Genomic DNA, 12,276 nt, shown 5'->3' on the forward strand with positions numbered 1-12,276 from the left:
AATCCCATTTATGGTACAAATTCTCCAACTAACCGTTACAAGTACTAATACATTTTTCGATGGCGTGATAATTATTGAGTGCTTTCATTTTCACACGTAATTGACTCCCAAAATGGAAGGGCCCAACCTCACTTGCTAAGCACAGAGAAGTATTTCCGAGCAGGAGCGGGTATAACCAGCCACAATTCCATAAATGAACATTTTGTATGACTGGTTTCCACTTACTTTTTGCTTAGTCAAAGATACTTGCTGAGCAGTGTTTTCTGCTTTAAACACGTTAGTAAAAGTTTGGTTCATAACGCGTATACAATTTGCTGTCACAAATGGTCAATACAAGCCAAAATGAACAAAACCGTAGGAATAGCTGGGGTTTCCCCATGTACCACAACTATATATATTAGGTGTCCCAAAACGTTGCAATAGTACAGTTTCATTCCTAAGCCCCCTTTGTGGTGGGGTGAAGAGGGTGAATGAGAAAAAAAAATCACCAGCAGTAGAGGTCTGTCAACATCTGCATCAGTCACACGACAGTATAGAATCAATGTTTTAGATCATGGTGTTTGTTTTGAGGAATTTTATGACGTATCGGGCCCCAAACCTGCCATTGTTAGAATTCATTGGTAAGGGTTTGTCTGCACTCTGCGGTTAAAAGTAGGCCTACCTTCCAATTTTTGATGCTCGATTTTAAAAAATCTTTCCAATATATTTCCACTTTTATTTCCAATTTCCAATTTTATTTAAGTTAGCTTAACATGTCTTTCCTTTTACGAACTATCCAAAATCATAATACTGAGTGTTTGTCCGTCAGCTTTTTGTGTAAGTTTTAGCCTTAAAACATTTTTTTTTAAAGACAGTACACGATTTACAGAGTTCTGCTTTCAATGAAAGCGTTTTCTGTTTTCCGTTAGCTCATTTGTTGCATGTCTGTTCGGTTATTTATGGAATGAAATGTATTGACTCCAGTAAGGGAAATTTCATTCAAGTGATAAGTAAATTATTGTAGTATCTATTGAATCTACTGTAAATAAATTTCATACTTTCATTTGTAAGACACATTTTGTACATCTGTTCATAGTTGGGTTTTATATATATTTGAGTCATGTAAAGAACAAAGAATGCTTCAAGTATACACTGTTATTTTTCTCTTTTGAGTGTACATTATGTAAATTGTTAATACGACTTGCCAATATTTATTCTTACTTCACAATGCTATTAGTATATATAAGTATTATAAAACAGCAACTATGAATTAAAAATGGGCAGCTGTCATGCCCCTAAAACACATTCAAGTTCTTGGACTCAACAGACTAAATAATGTGCGTTTGCACAACTATTTGTTCGTATTCATTAACTGCACGGATGGAACCCATCGATTCCATCTCCACTCAAAACGGTGGGTATGATAGTGACTAAAGAGTGTATAATGCCCCGGTGGCCCAAAGGTAGAGAAGTAACCAGACCATCCCTACCCCCTCCGAAAAAAAACCCACTAAAGAATTCCTGAGATTCACAGGGCACAATATTAACCGGGGTACCACATATCGAGTACGAAACAGTATAGCATAGTTGGGGGAACAAATGGATTTGGCCTACCGTACAATGTGGAACAGGATAAAAACCATCAGGGCTCGAATCTTACACCAGTGAACCGCAGGCCAAAAGCTAGTGATTTTATCCCCGGGCCGGTAAATTCATAACCGAACTAATAAGGTGTGTCACTTGAACAGAATTGAAAATTAATGGTGTTCAAATGTTGACAATAACACAAATGAGATACATCTTTGCAGTTTTTGTTCAAGTATAATATAAGCAGCTCTTCTTCATAAATGATTCTGCTGTAGTTGAATAAATTATTGTCCGGTTTGGACCACAAGCCCTGCGGTCTCCTGGTGGAATGTTATCCAAGTTCGAGTCCTGTCTGGTCAATACAAAACCCTTTGCATATAAGTAGGCAAACTCTACTTACATTTGGTGCTCAATATGGGTGCATGGTGCCCCCCCCCCCCCCCCATTCAGTGTCTTCATCATTGTGTGGTTGGAATTTCAGAAATTCTTAATTCTTTAGAGGGTTTTACGTAGCTGGCCTAATTCTGTACAAGAGTAAAACATGGGCATATAATGGGGGGAATATACCCTCTTCATTTCTACTCCATGCTTCGCCACATTGGAGTAGGTGAAACTTACACCTATGTGTATATGGAGGTGTATATGGAGGTAACATGGATAAGGAGCTGCCGGAAACTTAGTATGGTAAGAATAAACATGATAAAAGAGATAGGAATTTTCTGGCCATAAGAATGTGCCTTATTCCACGACTGCAAACACAAATAAAAATTCAATTATGGCAGTACTTACAGTGGCTGAGAATCCGTGGGGCTGCTACCAACGTGGACTTCAAATCCTCACCGCCTGTCGTCTGTTCTGTCGACAACGCATGGTCTGATAACATCCGGGTCTTTTAAAGTTTCAAGAAAATGGAGGCAAAATTACCTGACCGTCTGCTGGCAGTTGTTTCCACATTTTAGTCAAAAAGTTGTCCATATTTATGACACCTTCGGCTCTTAATACCTGCCACACCTAGCACAGTAATAGCTCCCGGGCCACGCGCGGACATTTAATGACTCTTACAGCCAAAATATCTTCAAAATACACAGAAGTTTGCAAATTTGACCGCTTGGTGTTTCGCGCCTCTGAAGTTGAAATTATGCACACGTCACGCTTGTCCTTCACTCGACCCACACACCGTGCGTGAAAATAATTGATTGCACTGAAGTCTGGGAATTAGACCGCTATTCCTTAGAATGAGAATACTCTATATAGTCTGCTGCCCTAACGCAACATATCATGCACTGTGATAGCAGGTGCGCACGGGTCAAAGTGTAAACACTGGAAGAACCAAGATTGGACGTAAACAAAGACACACACAATTATTTTATACACAAGATTCCATCATGAGGAATTGCTGTTTTAAGCCGAGTAATGTTAGATCCCTATGGTTTGGAAATGTCATCTTGGTGCTCTTTCTGAGCTTTGTTTGTCATCGGGCGGGATTGATTGTCCAGGCCGCGGAAACGACGACAAATGAAGCGTCAACAAGGCCAGCAGGGAGTGGAAACCCTCAGATTGGTACGATAAGAATTTGTATTATTTGTGTTGTTTCAAGGACTGTTATTATTTGTAGTGTACTCAATTGTAACAAAGGCCTTTACGATCTATTCTTACCCACTTTAAGTTTACAACAACTTATTGTGGACTTTAAACACACTATGATTGAATGTGAAACTGAAAGCAAGCCTTTCAGTGCAGCAGTCCTAAATTTTATACTGCAATTCGGAGTAACTTAAATAGCGCGTATAATACGATATTGACACTAATTTTTGTTCAGTATTTTTATGAGGCTAGAATTAGAAAGCAGTGGTTGCTAGATCCTGTAACTTGGCTGCTGTACTCCTATTAGTTTGTTAAACAAATTTTTACATCCGCAGTCCTGTAACTTCTAAAACAAAAACAATGACAACTTTGGTCGTACATGGAGGTAGAATTCTACCTCCATGGGTCGTATGACTGCAAATGTAATAGTAAAAGTGAAACGAAGTTAAAGGAATACAACGCCCTAGTTACTAGGTCTTATAAAAGAAGTGTCATAATCGTAAACCTCCATCCTCCCGATGGTCACCACCCTTGCATCAGTCTGCGAACGTAGGGAGGATGGAGGGTTTCAATTGACTTGCAGAAGTATTATATAATTTCTTTGAACAGGTTCTTATTTAAATTGTGGCTATTCTCCATCATTTGGCAGCTGTGATAGGGGGCGGAATTGGGGGTACTTCTGCTGCTCATTTTCTACGCAAGAATCTTGGGTCGTCCGCAGTGATTGACCTTTATGAACCCAACGTGATTGGTGGAAGAGTTGGAACGATAAATATTGATGGACGAGACTATGAAAGTGGAGGGTCCATCATCCATCCAGATAACAAATACATGGTCAACTTTCGTGAAGAATTTGGTAAGAATCTAAACAAATAATAGGGATGGAATGGAACGAGAGGCAAACCTAACCATAAAACAAAATAAAAATGCAAGTTATCTTGAAAGCAAAACAGAAACAAAACACTAATCTTGCATTCATGTTTTAATGATTTATTAGAATATTCTATGTTTGTCATAGAAGACCCCTTGCATTGCGCAATGCTGCTGGTACGCTGAGGTCTACCTCCCATTGCCTCCATGAGGGTGCTGATTGTTTGACAGTGTGACCTTATGCAAGAAGTCTATTTGCAAGTGTTTTTTTCGGAAATTACGTTACAGGACAAGGGTGCCGGCATTCAGTCTTACATCATACCCAACCGTGCACTAAATGCAGGATGGTCTATAACGTACTTAATCATTGGTTTGTTATGTTTTGTTTTCTCCTAAAGGTTTCAAAAAGTCAGAAGGTGGAAACAGCCTCCTCAGTTTCTACAATGGCGAAGAGTTTGTCTTCACAGAAAGTCAATACGCAGTTGTGACGTTACTGCGCATGCTGTGGCGCTATGGAATGGATTGCTTCAAAATATTCTCACTAGTCAAATCCATGCTCTCGTCTTTTAGCAGGTTTGTTCAACTCTTAAAGATGACTTCATTCTGAGTAAATTTTACCTGTCTCAAGTTGTCTACAATTGTTAAACCTGTCCACTAAAGTTTATCATTTTTAAACCAAATAATAATCGTAAAGAGAAACTAACTGGGTAAATTTCAAATGGTTTGGAACTGAACAAAGACAAACTGAGTAGAGCAGGATTTGAACCAATGACCTTCGGACTAGCATACTGGCGCTCTACCAACTGAGCTTTCTAGCCCCATGTTGGTGGTCTCCCAATTTGTTCAATATATGAGATAGCCTACTGCTCTAGTAAATATTCCTTTGTTCAACCAAAAATAAATTTTGGGGCAACCAAGATTCTTGCGATGACAACATCTGGGCCCAATTTCATGGCTCTGCTCACCGCGGAATTCCGCGCTTACGATCACGATTCCCCACTTACGTGCAAGCGCTGAATTTCTGCGCTAGCCTTGTAAGCGTAGAATCCCTAGTAACGCGGAGTACGCAAGCGCAGAAGCCAAACTTCGCCGCTAACCTGTGAAATATGCTTGACGTAAGCACGGAATTCCCTGCTTCCGTAAGCGCCGATTCTAAGCAGAGCCATGAAAATGGGCCCAGGTGAATTTGGTAAATTGATAAAGTATTTTCAACCTTATCCATTTCAGAATATACCAGCTGCAAGATAACGGCGAAACCTTCAATACCCCTAGTGAGTTATTAGATGCAATGGAGAAAGATACCTTCGTCAGATGGGCGCATACACCAATACAATCAGTTCTCCATGATCTTGGATACTCTGATCGATTTATTGACGAGTTTGTATCTGTGGCAGCTAGGGTAAACTACGGCCAGAGTACCAACATAACTGCATTTGCAGGTATGTGTTTCTGTCATCTCTCCCATCAACGAGTTAACCCCGTTTCAGACAGGTGCGCCAGAGTCACACCAAACAAAATAGATTAGGAGCGACTCGAGGTTGACCCAAATAAATTTTGGTTTCAGAGAGGCTAACTTAACATGACATTTACATTGGCTCAACTCGTGACAAGATCGATGTCTGGAACCAAGGGCGCTCCAGAAACAGTCGATCTTTTGACTTCTAGGGCATCCAGTCGCTCCTTTCTGTTTCAGATGTCAAACTTTTCATGTACTTTATTCAGAATTTGTTTTGGTGCGACTCTAGAGCGCCCGTCTGAAATGGGTGTTATTCAAGAGTGATATAAGTTCCGCCCGAGATGCCTTTCTTGTGTAATCTGTATTTTATTGGAAAGGTTTTCAGCGCACACTTATATGAGGAGCAGTGCCGGCAACAGAGATGTTAATGGCGAAGGGGACTGTGGACAAAGCTCTCATTAAAACAACTTTATTGTTAAATTCTTTGTTTTGGAAAGTAGAGTAGGGTTGCAGAGAAATTTAGCTCATCAAGATGCTACTCACAGGAAAATGTCACTCACTCACTTGATAACCCACAGGTGGTTGATAAATGTGATTTGATCAGTTAGTTTCAGGAAAATGTGACAATGCAGTCAAAATATCTTAAATGGACACGTTGCCTTGGATTGGACGAGTTGGTCTCTAAAAAGCGCTTGTAACCTTTTGTTAGAAAATACATTATGGTTAGAAAGATGTTTTTAAAGTAGAATATAATGATCCACACAAATTTATCTCAAAATTGCGTGATCCTTCTTTTACTTTGCAATCGGCCATTTGTGTTTGTCGACTAGGTAAAAGGAAAACCGTGCAACTTCGAGGCATGTTTGCGTGGATCATTGTATTCTACTTTTTACAATATCTTCCTACCCATATGCATTTTACAATAAACAGTTACAAACGCTTTTCAAAGACCAACTTGACGGATCCAAGGCAACGTGTCCCAATAAGTGCATGACAATGCTTTATAAAGGACTGGGACCAGTAGACCCAAACAACAAGTGCTTATCGTCACAGAGTCAGGCTTACCAATCTGATCTAAATCCAAACAATTTGGTGTAGAGTGACACAGGAGAAGAACACATTCAATAAATTAGGCTCACTTTTAGCCTGTAAAAGTTTCAATGCTTGCTTTTTCTGTTTGCTACCTAGGTATGGTGTCTGTAGCAGGCGTCATGCCAGGGCTATGGGCTGTCCAAGGAGGAAACAAACAAATTCCTCAAGCACTTATGAAGTCATCTGGAGCCATGTGGCATCACGCTAGGGTAAACACCATAAAGAAGACAACTGGAGAAGAGACTAAGTTTGAAGTGACTGCCACTGCCCCCCAAACCAACCAAGAATTAACAGCCGAGTATGATATGGTTGTAGTCGCAACACCTTTAACTCCCGGTGTGGGATCAAACATCGAGTTCCAGGGATTCGCACCAGCTATCAGCCCCTTCAGTGGATGGTACCAGCGCACTGTTGCAACCTTCATTCACGGTCAACCAAACCCGGAAGCATTTGGCAAGGAACCAGGCGACTACCTTCCTGATGTTCTTACAACTTGTAACGTCAGTCAGAAGATCAGATCCCTTTCTGAGAATTTCCAGGTAGACATCACTGAAGATAATGTCAATGTTGATGCTGTATATAAGGTATTCTCGTCAGAGCAACTCACTGATGAACAAATGAACAGCTTGTTTGTGTCCCGTAAGAGTAGCAAGGCTGTTGACTGGTTGGCTTATCCGCACTACACTGAAAACGATGACCTGCCATCATTTGTACTAAGCGATGGTGTGTTTTATATCAATGGGATTGAATGGGCAGCGAGCGCTATGGAGATGTCAGTGATTGGTGCTCGTAATTGCGCATTGCTAGCAACCAAACACTGGCAACATACCAAGGGTATACCATCAGAGACACAAGAAATAAAAACAGAAGTGAAACGAGAGTTATAGCTTTTGATGATAAAAGTCAGCAGTACTGTGGTTTTATAAGATTTCATCTCATGTTTTGTCTAATGACAACAAATGACACCCATCAAATTTAGTGGAATTGTTTTGGTTTATTATTACTCAACATTTGAAAAAAGGGCAAATCCCCATAAGGTGATCATTCTGCTGCCGCTTCTAAGTGCTGGGGTGTGATCCTGGCTATAATTCTAGGTTGAATGACTTCTGGCTACCCCCCTCGAGAAAAGATATTGACAAAACAAGGAGACAGCCTGCATTGGGCTAAATAGCTCAGTTGTAAGAGCGCCTGCAAGATAGTCCAGAGGTTTCAAGTTCAAGTCCCTCGAATAAAATTTTCTTTTGTTCAACCCAAAATTAATAAGAATATTTAAATATTTAAATATCCTGCAAGACAAGTCAAATTACTTGTAAAGTAACTTGTGTGTTTTGCTAAAACGAATATAAAATATTCTCTTTGTAAAATTTGTTTGTACAATATAATTTTCAAAAACATGATTTAAATGTTCTTACAAGTAATTGTTTTTCTTTTTAAATACTTTCCCTTATTGTCAATTGCAATAAAAAATAATGATATACAATACATGTTGATGATAATGTGTTATAAAATATATCTTGAAAAGTAACAAACAAAATAATGGGATATAATGCAAACAATAACTTGCCATTAATTTGTTTAGACAGTGATTATAACAACATGGAGTTGCTATGACTACGTCTCTATTCTTCAATGTTGCCACTACAACTAGTTCAGAAAATGGTCTTAGTTTGGCTGAAAAGTAAATTGGCCTCACTATTGCTAATGTTTTATGAAGATATGGGTGGAAATAATGTAGCCAGAGGGGGCACTGACGGTTCTTGTGACGGCCGAGATGAAGGCTGTTCTTTCTTGTGTATGTCTCCCATTCCAAGTCTCTGTAGAACTCTAGGAGTAAGAAACAAATAAATAATGGAAAATCTGTAAAGAAGTTGTGTTTTGTTTTGTTGCAGAAAAAGTTTCTTGAGGTTCAAATGAAAAGTTGAGCTGTTATGACTAAGAAATAAGAATAGTGGCTTCTTATGTAGCGCTCAGGTCCGTCACGCAGTGACACTCAAGGCGCTTCAACATTATTACCCCTGGTCACTGGACCTTAAAATCATTCCTAAAACCATCTCAGCTCCCTGGGGAGTATACAGCCTGTGCCGCCAAATATGTAGTGCAATCAAGGCTAATCAATCACAAGAACCAACTCTGCCCTCACAGTAACCCATTTACCCCTGGGTGGGGAGAAGCAATTATAGTGAAGTGTCTTGCTCAGGGACACAAGTGTCACGACCGCGATTCGAACCCACACTCGGCCACGACACCCCACAGAAATTACTTAGTTTTTATAATAGCTGTTGTGAACTGCTTACCAATCAAAATGGCCTATATCAATATCATTTTAATGCCCTCACATTTTGACCCTAGCAAAGTCTTTCTCAACCCTAGCAGAGTTTCTCAAAGGTTGAAAGGAAATAAAATGCAATATGTTACATGCTGAAAAACTTTTCGTTGTTTTTCCCGACTCGCACAACGGATTAAGCCCAAATTTTAACTTATTTGTTATTGTATGTGATCACAACTTCTATATCAAATAACAAACCTGTGAAAATTTAGGCTCAATCGGTCATCGGAATCGGGAGAAAATAACGGGAAAACTTATCCTTGTATCCGCACGTTTCGCCGTGGTCAGGACATGTGTTTAAAATAAATACGTAATTATATATGGTTAATCCCACAAAACATGAAACACTGTCGGCAACTATTTCGTCAGCTCTACCAATCCTGTATGATATACCTTTAAGCAACTACTCACTCTTTAGCAGTCTTTCTTCTAGAGTCGATGTCCATCTCAAGAATCTTAGGAACAGTCACAAGATCTGCGCCTCCTTGCATATTGGATGGCATCTGTAAATACCAAATTTAAGCAGTAATGTGTGACTAAGCTTGTCATTGTACCGGACATTATTCTCATACAACAAAATGGCTTATTGATGTGTCAGTACACACAGTTCTTGCAGTTAAAGGCACTGGACACTATTGGTATTCACTCAAAATAAATGTCAGCTTAAAAATTGACTTGGTAACGAGCAATGGAGAGCTGTTGATAGCATAAAACATTGTGAGAAACAGCTCCCTAAGAAGCAATGTAGTTTTTGAGAAAGAGGTAATTTCTCCCTCAAATATAAAAGACTTCAGGCCTGAAGCCAACAAACTGAAGCCCATTTTAGGTATCTGAAAGCACACAAATTTGTACACAAAGAGTGTTTTCTCTCCTTATTCTTTCACAACTTTGATGACAATTTAAGTCAAAACTTTCAATGATCTGTTATTTTATACATATATTGGGATACACCAAGTGAGAATACTGGTCTTTGAGGTGTCCAGTGCCTTTGAACCATAGAAATAGAACCCAGAGAACGCTGAGCTCGGCCACCCTCTGTGTTGTGTGTGGACGCGGCGTATTGATACCGCGCGATATGCGTGTATGGCAAAATTATCATCGCGTAACACGCGTATGTGGCAAAGTGAGCATCACATGACACTCGTGTTTGGCAAAATGGCAAGATGTCAGCGCACATAGACCATTTCTAGTGTGTTCATTGGTCAATGATGATGTATTACGGGTAACAAAAGTGGCGTATGCGCGTCCATAAAAATGGTCTCACAATGAAACTGCACGCACAATGAGACACTCATCGTTCTCGGGGTTCTATTTCATCGTTCTCGGGGTTCTATGCTTTAAACCCAACTTTATCTGTGTTTTTTGACAAACCTTCCAGAATGGCCCATGATCCCCAATGAGTGTGACACTCGTACCAATCAGCTTGTTGGATTTAAACTCCATGGGAACTTTCATACGTATCCCTTGTGGTCCTAGAATAGGATGAGCTTTATTCTTCCTCTGACGTCTGAAGACGGCGACTTTCTCTACGGGGCGTGCCAAGGTCAGACCAGTTTCTTGACCTACGGCATCAAAGCTGGAACAAGGAATTGGAAAACCCACAAAAAATTCCCATCATTTTAAAATTAGTCAAATTTTCTTTATTCACCTCAAAATTTAATTACAATTTACAGTCAGTTTCCCTTGTGGTTTATTACTTGATATTTGATAAAAAGGTGTATCCCATGAGGTTGATCCCTGTACTGCCACTTCCCAGGTTGTATTATAAACTTGGATGTGATCCCTGGGCTAGATTTCACAAAGAGCTAAGATAGATCTTAACTGCGAGCCCCCTTTTAAAGCCATTGGACCCTTTCGGTAAACAGTATTGTCCAAGGCCCACACTTTGTGTATAAGTCACAACTTATAAATAAAATAACAAACCTGTGAAACTTTAGGCTCAATTGGTCATCGGAGTCGGGTGAAAATAACGGGAAAACCCACCCTTGTTTCCACACGTTTCGCCGTGTCATGACATGTGTTTAAAATAAATCCGTAATTCTCGCTATCGAGAATTGATATTGTTTTAATGTTTTCTCAAAAAGAAAAGCATTTCATGGGATAACATTTCAAGAGAAGTCTTTCACCATTACCTTCTGTAAACCCTGTAAGTTATTTGTAAATCTTTGAACTTTTAAATTTGTTTCTGTACCGAAAGTGTCCAATGGCTTTAATGGCTAAGCAAAGTGTGATATCATAATACAAATCTCTATGGCAACACTGACAACTCGTCTTAAGATGAATCTTAGTGTTTTGTGATATTGGCCCCAGGTTATACTGCTGTTCAAGGTTGAATGACTTCTGAATGGAAACCCCGAACAAAGATAATGACAAAATAGGGTGACCGCCCAAAATGGGACTAGATAGCTCACATGGTGGAGCGTTGATCCGGAGGTCACACAGCTTCAAATCCCATTCCAGTAAATCTGTAACCCTAACAAAATTGAATGGGCAATTTTTTTGACCACGTCGGGATGCTCTCAATCACTTCCGGGGGTATACTCATTCATACCCAAAACAGTTTATTAAAGACTGGAACACATTATCAACACAGACATCGAATCTATCACGGACAATAAGACATTTGAAGAAGCCGATACAACCCACCTCTTAAGCATTTTAAAACTGTGGCGCAACAAAAGTGACAAAACGCCTATTGAAACTGTGCACCACAAATCGCGTACATACCCTCAGAAGTGATAAACATACTCTTGAGCGCGTCCTCAAGTGGCAAAAAATACGGCGCATTGAATTCTACCCAATCCTCCTTGATATTTTGAGGTAGTTACCAGGGATTTCTGCCTGCACCTACATGTAGCTTTGGACAGACTCTGCTAAAAGCTGCATTAGCTCTATACTTACATTGCAAGCATTTGCTCGTACAGATTGGTTCGCTCTTGTTTGAGTGCTTCTCGCTGCTCCTGCCATTTGTTGACATTCTGTGGAAGGAAATTTAGATCTTTAAATTAACACTAAAATTCACTAAAAATGTTAAAACACATAGTGTTTCTTTGTCACTTTTAAGAAAAACTTGATGAAGAAGGAAGAACACATTTAGGTCGACCATACCATGCAAGTTTGTAAATTTTTAGCAAATATTTCATGTGGGTACAATGTATTTCTTTTACATTGGTTCGAAAAATAACAATATGGAAGACGACCCACTGTGTGGACAAAACTTATCACTTGTTACAATTTAAAAAAGGTGTTTCATAACTATGAAAAAGGGATGAGAAAAATTTATTATGTGGGTCCTCACTAACAGTCATCCAAAATATGGCTGGCTGTCAATGAGGCCATACACATAACAACATCAAGACACTATGGTCAAGTTCGAGAGAGG

General features: G+C 39.6%; 2 protein-coding genes across 2 annotated transcripts in view; one reads left to right on the forward strand and one right to left on the reverse strand.

Moving 5' to 3' along the window:
- The first annotated feature begins 2,872 nt into the window (after positions 1–2,872).
- LOC117291663 (prenylcysteine oxidase-like) lies at positions 2,873–8,167 on the forward strand. Its single transcript, XM_033773505.1, has 5 exons — positions 2,873–3,126; positions 3,800–4,006; positions 4,419–4,593; positions 5,248–5,459; positions 6,665–8,167. The coding sequence occupies exons 1-5, from the start codon at positions 2,952–2,954 to the stop codon at positions 7,453–7,455; spliced, it is 1,560 nt and encodes a 519-aa protein (XP_033629396.1). The 5' UTR covers positions 2,873–2,951; the 3' UTR covers positions 7,456–8,167.
- An 83-nt stretch (positions 8,168–8,250) lies between these two features.
- LOC117291365 (myosin heavy chain, non-muscle-like) overlaps positions 8,251–12,276 on the reverse strand; it is a 29,516-nt gene continuing 25,490 nt past the window's right edge. The window contains exons 25-28 of the mRNA XM_033773014.1: positions 11,796–11,872; positions 10,266–10,470; positions 9,306–9,397; positions 8,251–8,392 (exon numbers count right to left, since the gene is read on the reverse strand). Of these exons, the coding sequence (XP_033628905.1) occupies positions 8,275–8,392; positions 9,306–9,397; positions 10,266–10,470; positions 11,796–11,872 (492 nt within the window). The 3' untranslated portion in view covers positions 8,251–8,274. The remainder of the gene's footprint in view (positions 8,393–9,305; positions 9,398–10,265; positions 10,471–11,795; positions 11,873–12,276) is intronic.

This window comes from Asterias rubens, chromosome 6 (genome assembly GCF_902459465.1).
Source record: "Asterias rubens chromosome 6, eAstRub1.3, whole genome shotgun sequence".
Lineage (NCBI taxonomy): Eukaryota > Metazoa > Echinodermata > Asteroidea > Forcipulatida > Asteriidae > Asterias > Asterias rubens.

Bases quoted from the DNA above. Each gene is read 5' to 3' on its own strand.
- LOC117291663 (XM_033773505.1), top strand. From the start codon at position 2,952: ATGAGGAATTGCTGTTTTAAGCCGAGTAATGTTAGATCCCTATGGTTT. The intron at 4,007-4,418 runs GTAAGAATCTAA...TTTCTCCTAAAG, and splicing joins CAACTTTCGTGAAGAATTTG to GTTTCAAAAAGTCAGAAGGT. The intron at 4,594-5,247 runs GTTTGTTCAACT...TATCCATTTCAG, and splicing joins ATGCTCTCGTCTTTTAGCAG to AATATACCAGCTGCAAGATA.